Raw genomic sequence first — 15,836 nt, 5'->3', positions numbered from 1 at the left:
TTAATCAGAAGTTACTGAAGCTACAGAAGTCCAAGTTTTAGTATATTTAATTACAGACTGCCATAGGAGCTTGTAAGTAAAGTTGCTGTGGTAAAACGTAAGAGAGAAGATCTTTAGGAGCTGTCTTGAAAGCCATTGGAAGCTTCCATTAGTTAGAATTAAGAACAGGAAAACAAACTGAAGAGGGAGAGAGAGAACAGAAAGCTGCTGTCTGCATATTGAAGATAAACCTGTTGTGTTTTCTGGAGAAATAGGATAAGTGGATCTCGGGGAAAATGGGAAGAAAGCAAAACTAGAAGGTGTGGTAAGGGTGAAGGCAAGTCACAAGCGTGTCTAAAATCAAAACTGGCATAAGGAAGATGTAGTTTAGGATGAGGTTGAGATTTTTAGGTTGTTTTTCTTAAGAAATCCCACCTCTTGAGGCAGCTAAGAGTGGATGAGAATCCAGGTATCTTTCTGCAAGTTATGTTTCTTTAAGGAAATTAATAGGCATCTGAACCAGCTTCATCTGTTACCAGCATGATTTTGTGAATGAACTATTTTGTGAGTGTTAGTAAGCATATATCCTTTGCAGGAGGGCATCAGTCTGTGAAAAGTGATGCTCGTCCCACCCCCCCACTTACCCCTGCCCTGTTTTGGTTCTTTGATTTTTTTGTTTTGTTTTGTTTTGTTTTGTTTTGTTTTGTTTTGTTTTGTTTTGTTTTGTTTTGTGTTTTATTGGGGGTTTCTTTTTTGTCTCGGTCTTGCTGAACTTAGCTTGCTACATGTAATCAATTAAAATGGTTTGGGCCATATGTATGCAGAGAAACACACTGCTCTTCTAGATGGCATTTGTTGGTTAATCTTATGTGAAATAGGGTTGCATCTTCACATCAATAATGGAAAGAAAACAAGCCTGTTAATTCTAAATATGCAACATGTATATAAAAAGTCTTGACTGTTGTGATTTTTTTGTGTGTGTGTTTCTAACCATTTTTTCCTAAAGGTATTACAGGAAAAATTACGTTCTTCTGTCTTGATTAAAAAAAAAAAAAAAAAAAAAAAAAAAAAAGAGAGTAATAACTGTACATTGTTCTTCTGAGGAACCTGTCCTATATATTTCTTACTGAGGTAAAGTTATAAATTTGAAAGAAACAATTCTTGTTTCTTATACAATTACAGTTGATATAGCAGAGGTGGGATAGTAATTGTATTTATATACTTCCATTCTTCAGATACTTTTACTTCCTGAATCATGCTTGACACCACTGCTTACTTTAGCCTCTTCTGCTTGCGCATAGACATTAGATAATTGAATTTGGAGCAGATTACCTGTCTTTGTCCTCTTTTGTCTTCCCTGTTACATTGCAGTTTTGAATTGGGCTTCCTGGTGAAAGTTTGTAGACCTAGTGTAATTCTGTTGCCTCTTCAGGGAAGGCTGTAGTGCCATGTTAAAGGTTGGTAGGAAAATGGACACTCAATTTCATAACTCTTGAGGTTTTTCTCCCCTTTGGGAGGCGGGAGGGTAAGGAGGAATATGCCAATAACTAAAACAAGTTCTAGCTCTTCTCTTAGATTCTTGCTCACTTCAGTTGTTTCTCTTCTATGTAACCAGTCATACTACAAATTCTGCTTTGTGTATGGTCAACACTATCTACGAACTGTTGTGAAACTGGAGTTTATAAGTATGTGCATGACAGTAATGTTAATTTCTTTCTTCATCTGGAAAAAATGCCCCTTTTTTAATAGTGGCTTTTTTGGTAAGCTTTACTGATTCAGTAGAATAAAGGTGGACTTTAGGTAAATTTTGTAGATTTTGATATAATTTTTAAAAGTTTTGGAATCACAATGACAGTGATTGAAGGGAAAAATTTCAGCTTTCACAGAGAAAGATTAGGAAGGTTCTTGGAGATAAATGTTTGTATTAGGTGAAGGTGATTCCTGCTGTTGAACATAGGTGTTCCAGTTCCTAGGTTGTCTATACGTATTCTTTTAATATCTAGATGCAGATGCCCTCTAATATACATTAACTGTATGATAAAATACAGCTTTATTTACATTTATTTTACAATTATGTATCAGAAACTGTAGGGACTTGCAAGATTTACTTTGTATCCCATTACTTTGTATAGCTTGAATCTATACTACATTTGTGCTTTTTTTACTCTTTCTGTTGCTTTCTATCTGCCAGCAGTGAGGTCTGCTTTGTGTTCAAGACTCTGCGTTTCATGGCAAAAATGGTATATTGAGAAAGTAAATGGAGAAAAATGGAGACATGCACCAGAGACATGCACACAGACTTTTAAAATTACATGTATTTATGTTAAGTTACAGCATTATATAAATATTTAGTTACAGAGGTATGCCTTATCGGTAGTTCTGTAAGGATGGCCTACATTTGGAAATTGGAATCTAGTTTTTGGATAACCTTGTTTTTAAAAGTACGACAGTAAATGGTGAGTTCCCTAGAAGGGTTGTCTCTCCCTGTGCAACTAATTTCATAGAATTGTAAGCTTATGGTTGTGATTTGTATTCAGTTGACCTAGGAGATATCAAACAGAACTAGTAGGAGACCATGCCATGGGGATATTGTTGGTGCTAAATGTTTACAAAGGTTCAAGGGGAGACTGGAAAAGTACTTGTGTCATGGTTTAACCCCAGCCGACAGCTAAGCACCACACAGCTGCTCCCTCACTCCCCCCCTGTGGGATGGGGGAGAGAATCAAAAGGGTAAAAGTGAGAAAACTCATGGGTTGAGATAAAGACAGTTTAGTAGGTAAATCAAAAGCTGTGCACACAAGCAAAGCAAGGAATTCATTCACTACTTCCCATTGGCAGGCAGGTGTTCAGCCATCTCCAGGACAGCAGGGCTCTATCACGCGTAACGAGCGCAACGATTACTTGGGAAGACAAAACGCCATCACTCCCAATGTCCCCCCCCTTCCTCCTTCTTCCCCCAGGTTTATATGCTGAGCATAATGTTATATGGTGTGGAATATCCCTTTGGTCAGTTGGGGTCAGCTGTCCCGGCTGTGTTCCCTCCCAACTCCTTATGCACTCCCTGCCTGCTTGCTGGTTGAGTGGGGTGAGAAGCAGAAGAGGCCTTGACTCAAGCACTGCTCAACAACACCTAAAACATGCCTGTGTTATCCACACTGTTTTCAGCACAAATCCAAAACATAGCCCCATACTAGCTACTATGAAGAAAATTAACTCTATCCCAGCCAAAACCAGCACAACTTGAAAGAAAGATCCTTTGGCACCTAGTGGAGGCCAAGTGGCTGTTCATAGTCACTATACTTTTTGGGTCTATATGTGTATTCAGTGCTTTATTTAAAAGTTTATAGAGCCTGGCAGTGACTAAAAGGGCTACTTTCAGCAATATGATCTGTCAATCACCCCAGGCTAGGTGCCTGGGCTAAATGGACTTTTGGTTAGACCCAGCATGGCTGTTTTTGTACAACATGGACTACAGTAACTATGGAAATTTTAGTGAGAAGGTCTGAAGAACAGCAATATAGAGCTTATATAACTTAAGTCACTTAAAAGCATAAGGTAATGCTGGGAATTCTGTTCCTGTTGAGCCTTTTGGGGGGAAAAGGGACATGTAATCGTGCAGGAATTTTCCTAGGTGCTCTTGAGTGAATGTGTCTGCTATTCTTCACTATGGTTTTCCATTTTTCCTCTGTTACTTGCCTCTAATACAGAGTTTGTCAGACAGCCAGTTACAAAATCAGACTTGACAGTCTTCTGGTTTCACAACTGCTCACAAAACCAAATAGGAATTACAGAACGCAGTACTAACCTATTTTTGAGCTACCATTTCAATATGTAGGGATGACAGCAGAAATACAAGAGCAGTTTACTCGCTAAGGAAGAAAGCAACATCATGATTAATGCCAAAAGTTTCTAGAGAGAAAAGTTCTGTTTCTGCAGCTGTTGATGGCACTTAGCAGGGAAGACTTGCTACTGTGACAGCCAGGTGAGCAGACAGACCTTTCCTGTCCTGTCCACAGCTGTGCATTTTATTTAGAAAGAGAACCTTGCCCAGGTTTGTCTCTAGTAAGCTAGTACTCATCAGATCACTGAATCTAATAAGCGGTATTCTTCCACCAGGTAGGTGGACTGATCAACTCCTGGCATCATACTTCAAAGGGATTTTGTTCTTTCTTACTACAAAGGAACATGCTGGACCAGTATACACTTTACTCAATGTACAGCAGGACTGACACCCCAAGGCTAGTTTTGTTTTTCCTAGAGCCAGCTGTTTTTTTTGGCTTTGCAGTTCAAAAGATAATTTCTTGCTGAGTTTCATCTCCAAGGGATGTGTGGCTTAGAGGGACTCTGAGGAAAATGATAGCTAGAAGGTCTGCCCACAAGGCTAGGGTGTTGGCTTAGCAGTCAAGGAACATTTTTGGTTCTTCATTGGCTTCTACACTTGGATGATGTGGGGCATGTCACTGTGCTCCTGTGCCCCAGTTTTATAAAATAGCATCTTGCTGATGAGCTGGCTGGTCTTTGAGTATGGTAACAAAGTACAGGGTTCTTTGCACTTGAGCTTTCAATTCTGCATCGAAATCTTGTTATACTGTGAATATGTTAGGATTTATGAATGTTTTTGCAGTGTTGTCACTCTTTCTTGCCTGTTCTGTTCACTAGTGTCTGATAAAAGCTGAGGTACTCTTGTTACTTGTATGCATCATTTAAAGCTTGTGAGCATTAAGGATGGGAAGGAAATTATTAGATCGCTGTTTTTCCTCACTCGAAAACCTGTAGCTCTAATGGTAGAGTAGTGAGGTTGCTAGAGAAAGGCATAGTTTTCTGAGCCAAAATGAAAGCATTTAAATGAGAAATGTAGTTTGCAGGGGATCTTCAAAGACCACAGTAAGAAATTCTTGTCCTGGTTATGCCTTGGATATTACTGAAATGCAGTCGAATGATTGTTTTACTCCTTTTGACATTTCTCCAAGAACATCTTCTGAGATTAAGCAAACAAATCTATCCTTCCGCCCCTCTCCCCTCCCCCAGCTTTAGACAATGAATTCTTCAACAGGAGTATGACTTTAGGACAAAATGACAGGCAAAGAGCTAATGTACTTTGAACATGGATATAGTAGGTACTTCAGGCATTTATCAGATACACATTTTTGTGTGTATATCTGAATCTCATGTGTGAAATTGTGATGTTTGTGCATACTTAATGTATCTTACATTATACAGAATGGTCTGTTAGTCCAAGTCTAACAGCTGGATGGCTTTTGCTAGTGTATTACTATATTACACTGAGGAAGAATGGAAGGAGAGGTTGAAATATGATGACTTCCGGCAGCAGGTCTTGTTCTAATTTCTTTTACATTCTTAACATTTGTAGTGGATCTTTTGCTATATCATCTTAGAATTGTACTTGTAATCTAAAGAAATAGAGGCAAGATCTTCCTGTATCTAATTTAGATATTTTTAAAAGTCCATATCTGTGTAAGTATAAGAATTCAAAAACATACATTTGTAAAGCACCTGCCAGATAAGATGAGATGAATGTAACTTTAAGAGTAGTTTTCAGTCTAAGCAAAATACAGACGAAGGTACATGATCATATAGAGATGGGAATGAGTGGTTTATGAAATGTATAGTGATGAAAGGTGGTTTTCTTGAAAGCTGCTGTTTGGAACGTAAGGGAATTGCACCTCAAGACTCATGTGTTTAAGACATTAGCTCTGGACTCCAGAACACCATCACCTACCTCCCTTTTACCATTTCCTAAATGTAGGTTTCCCTGCCTGTGCCTTCCTGCTCGTAGAGGTGTAGCACTACTGTTTGTAGCACCGTTGTCTCTATGTCTGCCTCTCATGTTTTCTTGCCTTTACTTTTTCATTGCTTGTTTGCCTCCTGTTTTCTTCAGGTTTGTGTTTTTGCTTGCTTAAACCTTTAATGCTTTCACAGAAGGTTATGGTATGAGGTAAAGGGAAAACAAGTTTTGTCACTTTGTTTGTGAAAGAGAGAGGAATATTTCAGGATTCTGTCAGTGTTACCTTGTTGCTGCTGCTGGGCCTTAATCACTAGATGAACTTTCTCATGAAAGGTAGAATATCTCTACGCTTATTCTTTTTCCTGGTGCTCATGCTGGTTTCATTCTGGCAGGCTTGACTTATTGCTGGTTTTGTACTATAGTGTTATAGCAAAAGGAAGTGTCAAAAGCATATGAAAGGATGCAAACAAGTTATAAAATTAAACTCCAAATCCTAAATCAAAATGATAGAAGTGCTTTCTGTTCTTTGATTTCCCACCCGCCACTTCTTTGCCCTTATCCCAGAAATGTTAGACATGAGCTTGAAACTCTTCTGTTTCATGTACTGTTATATATGTAAAATGTTGGAATTTTTTTTAGATCAATTTCAGCTGGAGCAAACAAGAGCCCGCCATCAACTCCTTCCTTCTATATTGCAGGCCCACTCCCCGATGGATGGGAACAAGCTATGACCCAGGATGGAGAAATTTACTACATAAACCATAAGAACAAGACCACATCTTGGCTAGACCCAAGGCTTGACCCACGCTTTGGTAAAAGTTCATCTCACTTCAGAATTTTTGATTCGCTTCAGTTCACTCAGTTTTAATTTTGCAGGCATATTTTGAAAACTTTTTATAGTACGATTAAAATATATTTTCATTTGAATTATAGAGACCTTATTTAAATCTTTATTTAAAAAAAAAAAAAGATAAGAAGGATTAGCAGATATCCTGTAGGAGTGTATGTCACCAAATTTTTTAATGCTAGGGGTTGGGATTTTGCCGTATGATCCGTACAGTTCCCAAAATTGGTGGCATTCAGAAATTACTTACCTAGAGACAGTTTCAGCCAAGCTCACTCTTCCCTTTAAAATTGCAAGACCTTACCACAGAAGAATCTTATAATTCCCAAACAAATATTTACTTTCCTTTGCTCTATCTTAAAGAGGGCATTGTCAAATAATAATTTATGCTGTTTAAATACACTTGAAACATATACCAGCTTATAATTCCAGCTTGTCACAGTGATGATCATGACAAAACTTTCTGTTTTAAACAATATGGAGAGAAATGATTAGTTTTGTTGTTTCTACTTTAATAATCTTTTTGTGGGGTAAAGGCTATGTAATACTGGAAATGGAAATAGTACATTAGGGATCACAAGGTCTAGATGTAAAAATTTAACAAATAGAACTGATATATAATTTTTTGTAATGTTTTTGATCTATATGGAAAGCAGAGCTGCAAACATTTAAATAAAATATTGGTACTGATGACTATGAATAGCATATAGTATTAAGAGACTCTGAACTAGTTTCTTAGATTGTCCAAGTGATTGTTCTGATGTATTTAAAGTGGTATTACAACTTTAGTTTTTGTATAAAGCCCTGTGTGTGTAAGCTTTATTAGCTGTATTAATTTAGCCTTGATTTGTTTTCCCAATGACTTACTATTTTCAACTCCTTTGGATTTTAGTTATTTTTCCAGAGCCATGGAAAAAACAGTAGGGGTAAAAAAAAAAAAAAAAAAAAAAAAAATCATTGTGGTTTTCAGGCTTTAGTTTTGGACTCAGTGCAACTAAATGAAAACAGTGTGCAGATCACTGAGTAGGTCAGGCTGAGGGGATACAAAGCCTTTGAAGCTTTACAGGGGTTGACCTAACAACAACTGTGGGCCCCTTTTGGGAGAGGCATTAACTCCATGAATGCCATATAAACACAGAGCTGCAAAACTCAACAGTTGCTGTTCTGTTTTGTTTTTCTGAAACAGCTGTTAGAAATTTCAGCATTTTTGTTTTGTAGGCTTGAGTGCTTACTTTAAACATCCGTTTGCTCTTATGGAGAACACTACATTGTCACACTTTTGTTTATAAACTGCTCACCAGTTTGTAGACAGGTTGAACCACTGTGCAACTTGAGCCCAAAGGTGGGGCATATATTGAAGGTTGCCAGCTTTGGCAAATGTCCATGCTGGCTTTAACACCAGCCAGAGTTGCAGACCTGTTTGCGTGTTGCAAGAGGAGTGTGTGGGTAATTTGCAACTTCACAATTACTTAATATGTGAATAAGGCTGAAAAGGAAGCAGTCATTTTGAAAATCAGTGTTGCCTTTTGCAGTTAAAAGAGGCAGGTCAATTATATTTACTTAAGTAATCTTGCAGGGTATGTATTTTTCTTTTCTTTGTATTACTTTATAGTTTCCAGTGATGAGCTGGAATTAAAAAGGAGTGTGGAAAAGGCTTTAATTGACAGAGCTCACGAGTGAGATGAATCTTGTTTCTCAGAACTATTTTGTACTCCTGTAAATAGTATGGTCTAACTGTAAGGGCAAAAACTACTTGTCTTGTGCATACTGAAACTCCATCAAATGTTAAGGCTGTGCAGTTAAACTGAAAGAAGTTAGAAATGTCCAAAAGACTGCATAAGGGTTTCTTGCTGCATAGCTTCCCTTTTTGGGCCCACTGCGTATGTGTATCCCAGACAGGCTTGAGTACATGCCAAGGCTCTTTATTTTGTGGTCGGACTTTTAATCTGTTCCAGACCTTTTCAGTCAAAGAGCTCAAGTGTAACCGAAAGGGGCAGGAAAGAAAGAAAGAAAAAAAAAAAGGGGGGGGGGAAGCACGTGGGCTCTTCTGATCTAGAGTGACAGCAAATAGAGACAAGCTGCTAGCTGCTGTTGGGCTTGAAGGAGTTTTCCTTGAAATCTTAAGTTGTACACATTGTATTGTGGTTTATGTTTTTATCATTTGAGCCAAGAAAATACAAAATCTTATTCCTGTTGCTTTCTCACTTGTGACCTCCTTAAGTCACTCCAGTAAAGAAGAAAAAAGTCTGTTTGACAGAGCTAACTTACTGAGCCTTGCATTTATTTATCATGTGGAGATCCTCAACAAATATGAGCTGTGACCCTAAATAGCATGTGAATGACTCAGAAGTTTACCTTTCTGTGCTTAATATGGATTGAAAATCCTGTTGGTTTTTTACCCAGAGGATCACCATACTCTCTTCTCTCACTGTGTTTTAATGTAAGAGCTTAGTTTTCACTATTTTTTGACTACTAACACTTTCAGAAGCAATCCTAGGTGAATTCATCTTTGTAGTGCTGAAGCTTTTGATTATTACAGTGATACTAATGTTGATGGAAAATGAAGGAGAAATTCATTTCTTCCTTGGTACTGTTACTTTCACCAATCTGAAGAACCATTGAAAACAATAAAGCTGTTGAATGGTATGTGCAAACATACTCTTCTGTTCCAGTATTCAGAAAGTTTGAAGAGTCTTTGCCCTTATTGCTTCTTCTGAATTCCCAGCTTCCAGGGAGCCAGCCCTTATGGCTCTGTATGTTCCTCACCAGATGGAAGCTTTGCATTCATCTTTATTTTCTCTAGTAGGTGTGCATATACTTTTTTTTTTTTAATGTAGTGCTGGGAATTTTTGATTAATGTGGGTAGAAAAGAAAGAGGAAGGAGGATCAGTTTGAAGAAATTGTTTTAGGCAGACACACCTACTGACTTACTTGGCAAGGGGAATTTGGGTATTGCATTCATGCTTTTAAACAGAAAATAAAAGGATGCAGTTAATACAGATTCTTTCTTGGAACAGGCTTTTAAGACTAATGCATCAGATAAGAGTCCCTGTCAGAATACCCGGCTGTGGAGTAGGCTGGGTCTAAAGCCTGAGTGCTCCAAGTTGAAGATAAGAACTTTGCTCCAAGACTCAGATCTAACATCTTTGAAGTGGGCTTGAGGTCTTCAGCTACACCACTTAAACGGCGGTGAAGTCTTGTTGTGGCTCAGATGTTGATCCTCCAAGTCTGCGTATTTGACTTTAGAACAGTTTTGCATTAGGAGAATTCACAAACTTGAAAATCTAGGAAAGAACTAAGTATAAAAGGAGGGTCTTCTCATGCCAAGCACAGGCAATCATAAAAGATGACATGGGCTCAAAGGAAGGTGGATGGGAGGGGGGCGTCCTTAGGCCTGTGTCAGCAGGATTCTTTGTCTAGTGGAGCATCTGGTACAAACATGCTGTCCTACCTTCTCTGTGCCTTTGCAGGTCTTGTAGAAAAGGGGCTTCAAATTACTTCCCCCCCCCCCCCCCCCCCCCCCCCCCCCCCTTAAGGTGGTTATTTCCTTAGGAGAATTGGACTGTCAGGTTGAGCTTGTGTTTTGGACTGTTTTGTTTTTTACTAGCTTCTGCTATTGTCCATTGGTCATTCTTCACAGATCCTACTGTTTTTCTTAAGCCTCCCAGATAAGTTAATATGTTTTCTTGATAGTCAAAGAATGTCTGAGTAGGAAGCAGGTCAGCTATGCATTCCGAGTGGCTGGAGTTTGTGAAGTAGAACAACATCTGCTTTTTCTATAAAATTAAATTTCCTAGAACCACTTGAAGTTTGGAATCGTTCAACTTTATTGCTACAAGTTTCCAAGAATAGGCTTTTGTATCAAATACCATTAAAGGGATTTTAACTGTTATTTAAGTTTGCAGACGATACGACTTGTTTTTGAAATGCAACTTAAAATAATTTGCTTTTTGAGGATACTTAATTTGTCAAATTTGAAGATGGGACAGTGAATTTGAAGTGGGAAAATGCCGGAAACTGGCAGTTGATTTCTGTGTCTCTATTGGGTTAATTTAAGTCTTGTGTTTGAACAGTAGTACTCCATTAGAGTAGTCAGACAAGTCTGTCTGCAGGAATTGGAGTAAAGCAAGATACTGTTTCAGTTTTCTTGTTATTTTATTCCAGACTTCAGTTTTGTAGGTTTGTTACTAATGTTCATACCAGTGTTACACAGGCCCAATCTTCTTCCTTCTGTTCTTTCAAATGTTGGAGCTGCCATATGGGGTATGAAGCAAAAGATGTGACCTCAAACTGAAATCACTGCCATGACTTTATTTTTATCACTCCCACTTAGATATTGTGTTAATGTTTTTTGAAGTTCTGTATGAATTTTGGATGAGGGGGAGGGCAAGGCAAGACAGTGTTTAATATCATTATGGAAAGTGCCATAGGGGCTCTGTGTACAGTAGCTGCTTGAACTACACAAGTAGGAAAAGGAATAAAAGCGATTATAACAGTAGGAGTATAGAGAATGCACATCAGGATTTTCTGCTTCCTATTTTTGTAATGTAAGAACATTATACCTTTGAAACAATGAAAAGGGCTTGTTTAGAGATACTGAAGTAAAATGCACCTGTAGATTTCATTGAAACATGTATTTATAATTTCCATTAAAAAACAACAACCAAACAAACAAAACCAAAACAAACAACCACACAACAAACTTGAAATGCACTTAAAAGCTTAAGCTTTGGAGCATCTGCTAATTTTTAAGTATTGGAAATTAAGAGGAAGTATTCCATAGTGTTGCTTTCTTATGCCTTTATCTATTTAGCACTTTGTTTAATATGTGTTTCTCCAAATTAGTTTGTAGGAGCCTTGTCTAAGGCAGATTTGTGGATAAGATAGAACTAGAACCCTAGACTGGAAAACTTTTTTTTGGCCTTTGTCTGGTCAAAAAAAAGCCCAGACCTTATGTCTGGTCACAGTGGCGTTTCAAGTTTTTTAAGTTCCAGATCTGCCTTCCATGAGCCACAGTTGGTTTTGATCTGCAAATTCAAGGGCATATCCTCTTTACATGGTCTGTAAAACAAAGTGGATTTGACTCATCTGAAAGGTCTATTGGTATTAGATTTTTCAGTTCCCTGTCCCTGTTTTTCCAGAAGAACAATTTCAAGAGATCACTTAGGATGGGGGGAAGACTTCTGTATTTTGGTATGTGTGTCAGAGAATGTATACAGATGGAGCAGCATCAGTTTTCAGTGAACCAGTGACTTGTGTCAAAGTGAGCTTGTTGCGAATTTGCAGAGGCAGATGAAATTTCACTGGTAAGCATCCCTTTGTAATAGGGGATGCTGCCCCTATGGTAGTGACAATAAAGGCTTTTTAGTTGTTCATCATCATATCAGAAAGTGAAATCTTGTGTTGTTCGAAAGCAGGATGTATTTAGATATCTTTACTGAACAGAGTTCACTGAAGAAATCATTAAATCTGTCCACAAGTATTGTGTAAGGATGCAGTTATCTACTTTTTGTAGAATATTTGTATACTAATAAAAAGGGGGAAAAAACCCCACACTTTTATTAAGGATTTGCAGGGCAGTAAGTTTATGTAAGTTTATACCTGCTTTGGGTTTTGTTTGGGTTTGTTTTGTTTTCAGAATGATTTAATCCTGTTTGAGAAAGGAGATTTGTTGGTAATAGTGTCTTTATGCCAGTAAAAATAATGTGTACTTCCAGTGAAAGAAAACTGCGCTCTTAATATGGTCATTTTTTCCACCATATCCTTTTAACACCTCAGTTTGCATGTCTCTGTTAATGAGCATACTACGTTAAAAATTGAAGGTGCATCGTTTTGAACACATCGTTCTTTATCTGTAATCTAAATATATTTACACACAGAATAATTATATACTCTATATCTAATCACATATAATCTAAAATTCAAGGAAGCGTCAGCTTTTTTCCTCCTTGAACTTAATCATGTTGAAACATGATTTCAGTTTCTTATATACAGAAAACAATTTTTCTCTAATTGTTCACAGTATACTGTTGATTTTTTTTTTAATTACAATAGTTTTTACTGGATTTTGTAACTCCTGTTTAATCATTTCTAATGGGCTTAAGAGAAATTAAAGATGCAGATGTGCACATGTGTATACACAGGGTTTGTTCCCCTCAAACTGAAGGAAACCTGCATTAAAAAAAAAGTTTTCATGTTATTTTATAAAAAATTATACAGAAGCTTGTGTTTTGGCCTAATTGACCCAGGAAGTGTTACGTGGTGATTAAGCAGTGAAACTCTTTGCAGCTAATACCCCTACGTAGACTCCTTGCTGATTAAACTTTGGTCTAAAATGCAGACTAGGTTTGGTTAAATATATTTTGCCAGATATTCAGTGGACAGACATAGTGCCTTGATGAGCTCAGAGTCCTGCACTTTCTGTGGTCTTCAGTGTTTCATACACACACTTTAAACTTAAATTACATTAGTTGAGGTTTCTTCTCGTAATCTGTCCTATGCAATGTGTCCTACATAGTTCTCCTGTAGTACGAATACTTACGCTGTCAGTTCCATTCTGTATGAAGATTTAAAAATAAAGACAAATATGTTAAAAATAATTTAGACTTCCAAAATTAAAATTGATTTCTTTTTGAAGAATGAAAAATGTTGTGTTTTGTATGCATGCACTGAGCAGAAGTTTCTTATAGCTATTTATGTTACTGCTGAATCCCATTTATATTTGCTTTTCTGGCTGGCCAGAATATTCCAGTTCTTATGAAACTGGCATACATTGAATGAAAGTGCTTTATAAATATTGCTGTTGACTTCTGTGGGGAAAAAAGTTAGATCCATGAACAACTGCAACAGCATTTTACTCCAGTTTAGTTTCCAGTGTGTTAAGAGTCTGTGTATGCTATAGTCTTAGTGGTGGTCAATGAACCCAGCTGTTGCACCTCTGCATTTTAGGATACAGAAAGACTTTTAAAAACAATGGCAGCTTTATCAAAGAAAACAAAGAACTGTTTAAATTAATTTATATTGTTTTAATCAGCAGGTGCTGTAGTCACAGAAGAACAAAATGAAAAATATTGATTTAACTTGAATACAAGTAGTTGATAAATGCAGAGAAATTAATCTGTAGTTTGGCCCATGTTTCTGTAATAGATAGTATTTTAATTGGATATATCTGGTTTTAACCAAGAGTCCAGCTCAGGAGTGTATGAGTATTTCTTTTTACCTAAGACACGAAGATTTGTTTGTACACTTATGACAGCAAAATGAACCTGGAGAACAGTCTGTTTCAGGTTTCCCCCTTACTCTAAGCTCCAGGATTCTCAGATTAATCAGAAACTGAAGACAATGGAATATTTTATTGTGCTAATTTTTAGGTTGTTTTATAACAGCAGCATTATGAAACTGCAACTGGGATTTCCTTAAAGTAATATAGCAGTGCATTATGAAGAATGCAATCCATAAACATGATTTGTATCCTGATTAAACAACAGATTGTTGTACCAAGTCTCTCTGAAAAAGCCACTTGGAACAAGTTTTTATTACTTCCGAGACTCGTTCTTTCAAACCCTGCTGGTAATTTTTTTTTTCTTCACAGCTCTTTTCAATTTAATCAAAGAGGATTTTTGCCTTTGTGGCAGTGCTGCAGACTAGCATCATTGAAAAACCTGGCCATAGCCAAAAATGGTGCACAAAAACTGTCTAGTTTCCAAATGAAGCTGAAGGGGACAAGTACACTTTTTCAGTTCCCTCAATGAAAACATGAATTCTTATTACAAAGAACAGTAAGTTATAGTATGCTCAGATCCTGAGCTTTTTTGTTGTCGTTTGTTCAAATAAATAATGTCTTTAAGTTCGCAGATTAAAATTAGTTTTAGTTTTGAAGGGTGAAATGATAAATACAAAAGAAAAACCATCAAACATTCAGCTGTGTCTGTTAATCATTAAGATTGCTCTTACAGCAATCTTTGTATGTAATTCTGCATAGGGGAAAGGTACTGTGTTACTGCAAACTGTCGGTGCCCTGGGACGTGTGATTTAAATTGGCATAGGATCTTGGGAGAGAATTAGCCTTTTATGTTTGAGTTGTTAACAATCTGCTGGCCTTTTCTCTGTAGAACCAATGACTGGTAATTGTTTCTCTCTCTTGGTTTGTGGTTTTAGGTTTTTTGGTGGTGGTGGTTTTTTTCCCATTAAGGATGTAGGCAGCAGTCTAAACTTTTTTCGGTAACTGTCAAGTATTATCTGCTACAGTACAGAACAGGCATTTTGCTGTTGAGTTTGGACAGTAGAACATTTAATGCGTAGCATTTGAAGACCACTAATTCTCTGTTCTCAAAAGCGTACTGCAGCTATTACAACTGGCTGTAGTCTGCAGATTGTGAAGCTAAGCCATATTATAGGACAGCAAGATCTTTTTTTATTGTCTTAAGTTGCTCGTGTTTTTTAACTTGTCTGCCCCTCCTCCTCCCTCAAATCCCCCTCTTCTAGAAACAAAGACTTGTTTGTTCCTTCTCTGCCTGTGAGGTCTCTGCAGCCTCTGCTGTGTGGGTGCAGAGCCCCTTATTTAAATGCTTTCCATACCCATGGAAGGTAAGGAACAAGATGCATCAGAAAACTGGTAAGTCCTAACTCTAATAGATAAGTGAAGCTCTTTGCCTTTGAATTCAAAGTACTTAAAAAAAGAGCTGTGTGTCAGGATCATCACAAACCCATGAGGTGTGGAAAAAAAATAAAATGTGCTTATCTGAGATCACATTGAAAAGCATATTCTTTAGAGTGCAGATTTTTGCAGTCATGTCCTCAGTAAGTGATGGAGATTTGAGAATTTTTTAAACAAAAAACCCCAAAACCACAAAAAACCCAAACCACAAAAAAATCCCAAACCAAAACAAACCAAAAATCCCAAACCAACAACAACAAAAAAACTTTAAAACCCTCTGGTTTTTCCTGTCACTTGAAACAAGATGTGTTTTCCCTCTTTTCATTAAATATTGTGTTGGAAATTATAGAAAATTACATACTTCGTTCTGTTTCCCTTGAAGATAGCACACTTGTGTAATCAGCCAAGATGGCTGAAAATCATTCAGTGTTATTACTGCTTTTCTTTCCAATGATTTTTCACTTGGGTATGTTGTTATGTCAGTAAAATTCAGTTAGCAATATCTTCTTTTAATGTCCAAACTTTTAGTTTAATTTCACAGTTAAAAACAGTTCCCTTACGTGAAAAACATCTCCATGGTCTGTTCTGAGGACAGTTTAAAATCTTGTTAA

General features: G+C 37.2%; 1 protein-coding gene across 8 annotated transcripts in view; it reads left to right on the top strand.

Annotated features, from left to right (window-relative positions):
- YAP1 (Yes1 associated transcriptional regulator) overlaps positions 1-15,836 on the top strand; it is a 90,753-nt gene that overhangs the window by 49,011 nt on the left and 25,906 nt on the right. For 4 of the 8 annotated variants that reach the window (XM_075491043.1, XM_075491044.1, XM_075491045.1 and 1 more), the window contains one exon: positions 6,424-6,537. The exons of the other annotated variants lie outside the window; for them this stretch is intronic. In XM_075491043.1, coding sequence (XP_075347158.1) covers positions 6,424-6,537 — 114 coding nt within the window. The remainder of the gene's footprint in view (positions 1-6,423; positions 6,538-15,836) is intronic. 8 annotated transcript variants of the gene reach the window in all.

This window comes from Mycteria americana, chromosome 1, assembly GCF_035582795.1.
Source record: "Mycteria americana isolate JAX WOST 10 ecotype Jacksonville Zoo and Gardens chromosome 1, USCA_MyAme_1.0, whole genome shotgun sequence".
In the NCBI taxonomy this organism is placed as follows: Eukaryota; Metazoa; Chordata; class Aves; order Ciconiiformes; family Ciconiidae; genus Mycteria; species Mycteria americana.
Note: the sequence above shows the minus strand (reverse complement) of the source record. Positions and strands in the feature narration are given on the sequence as shown.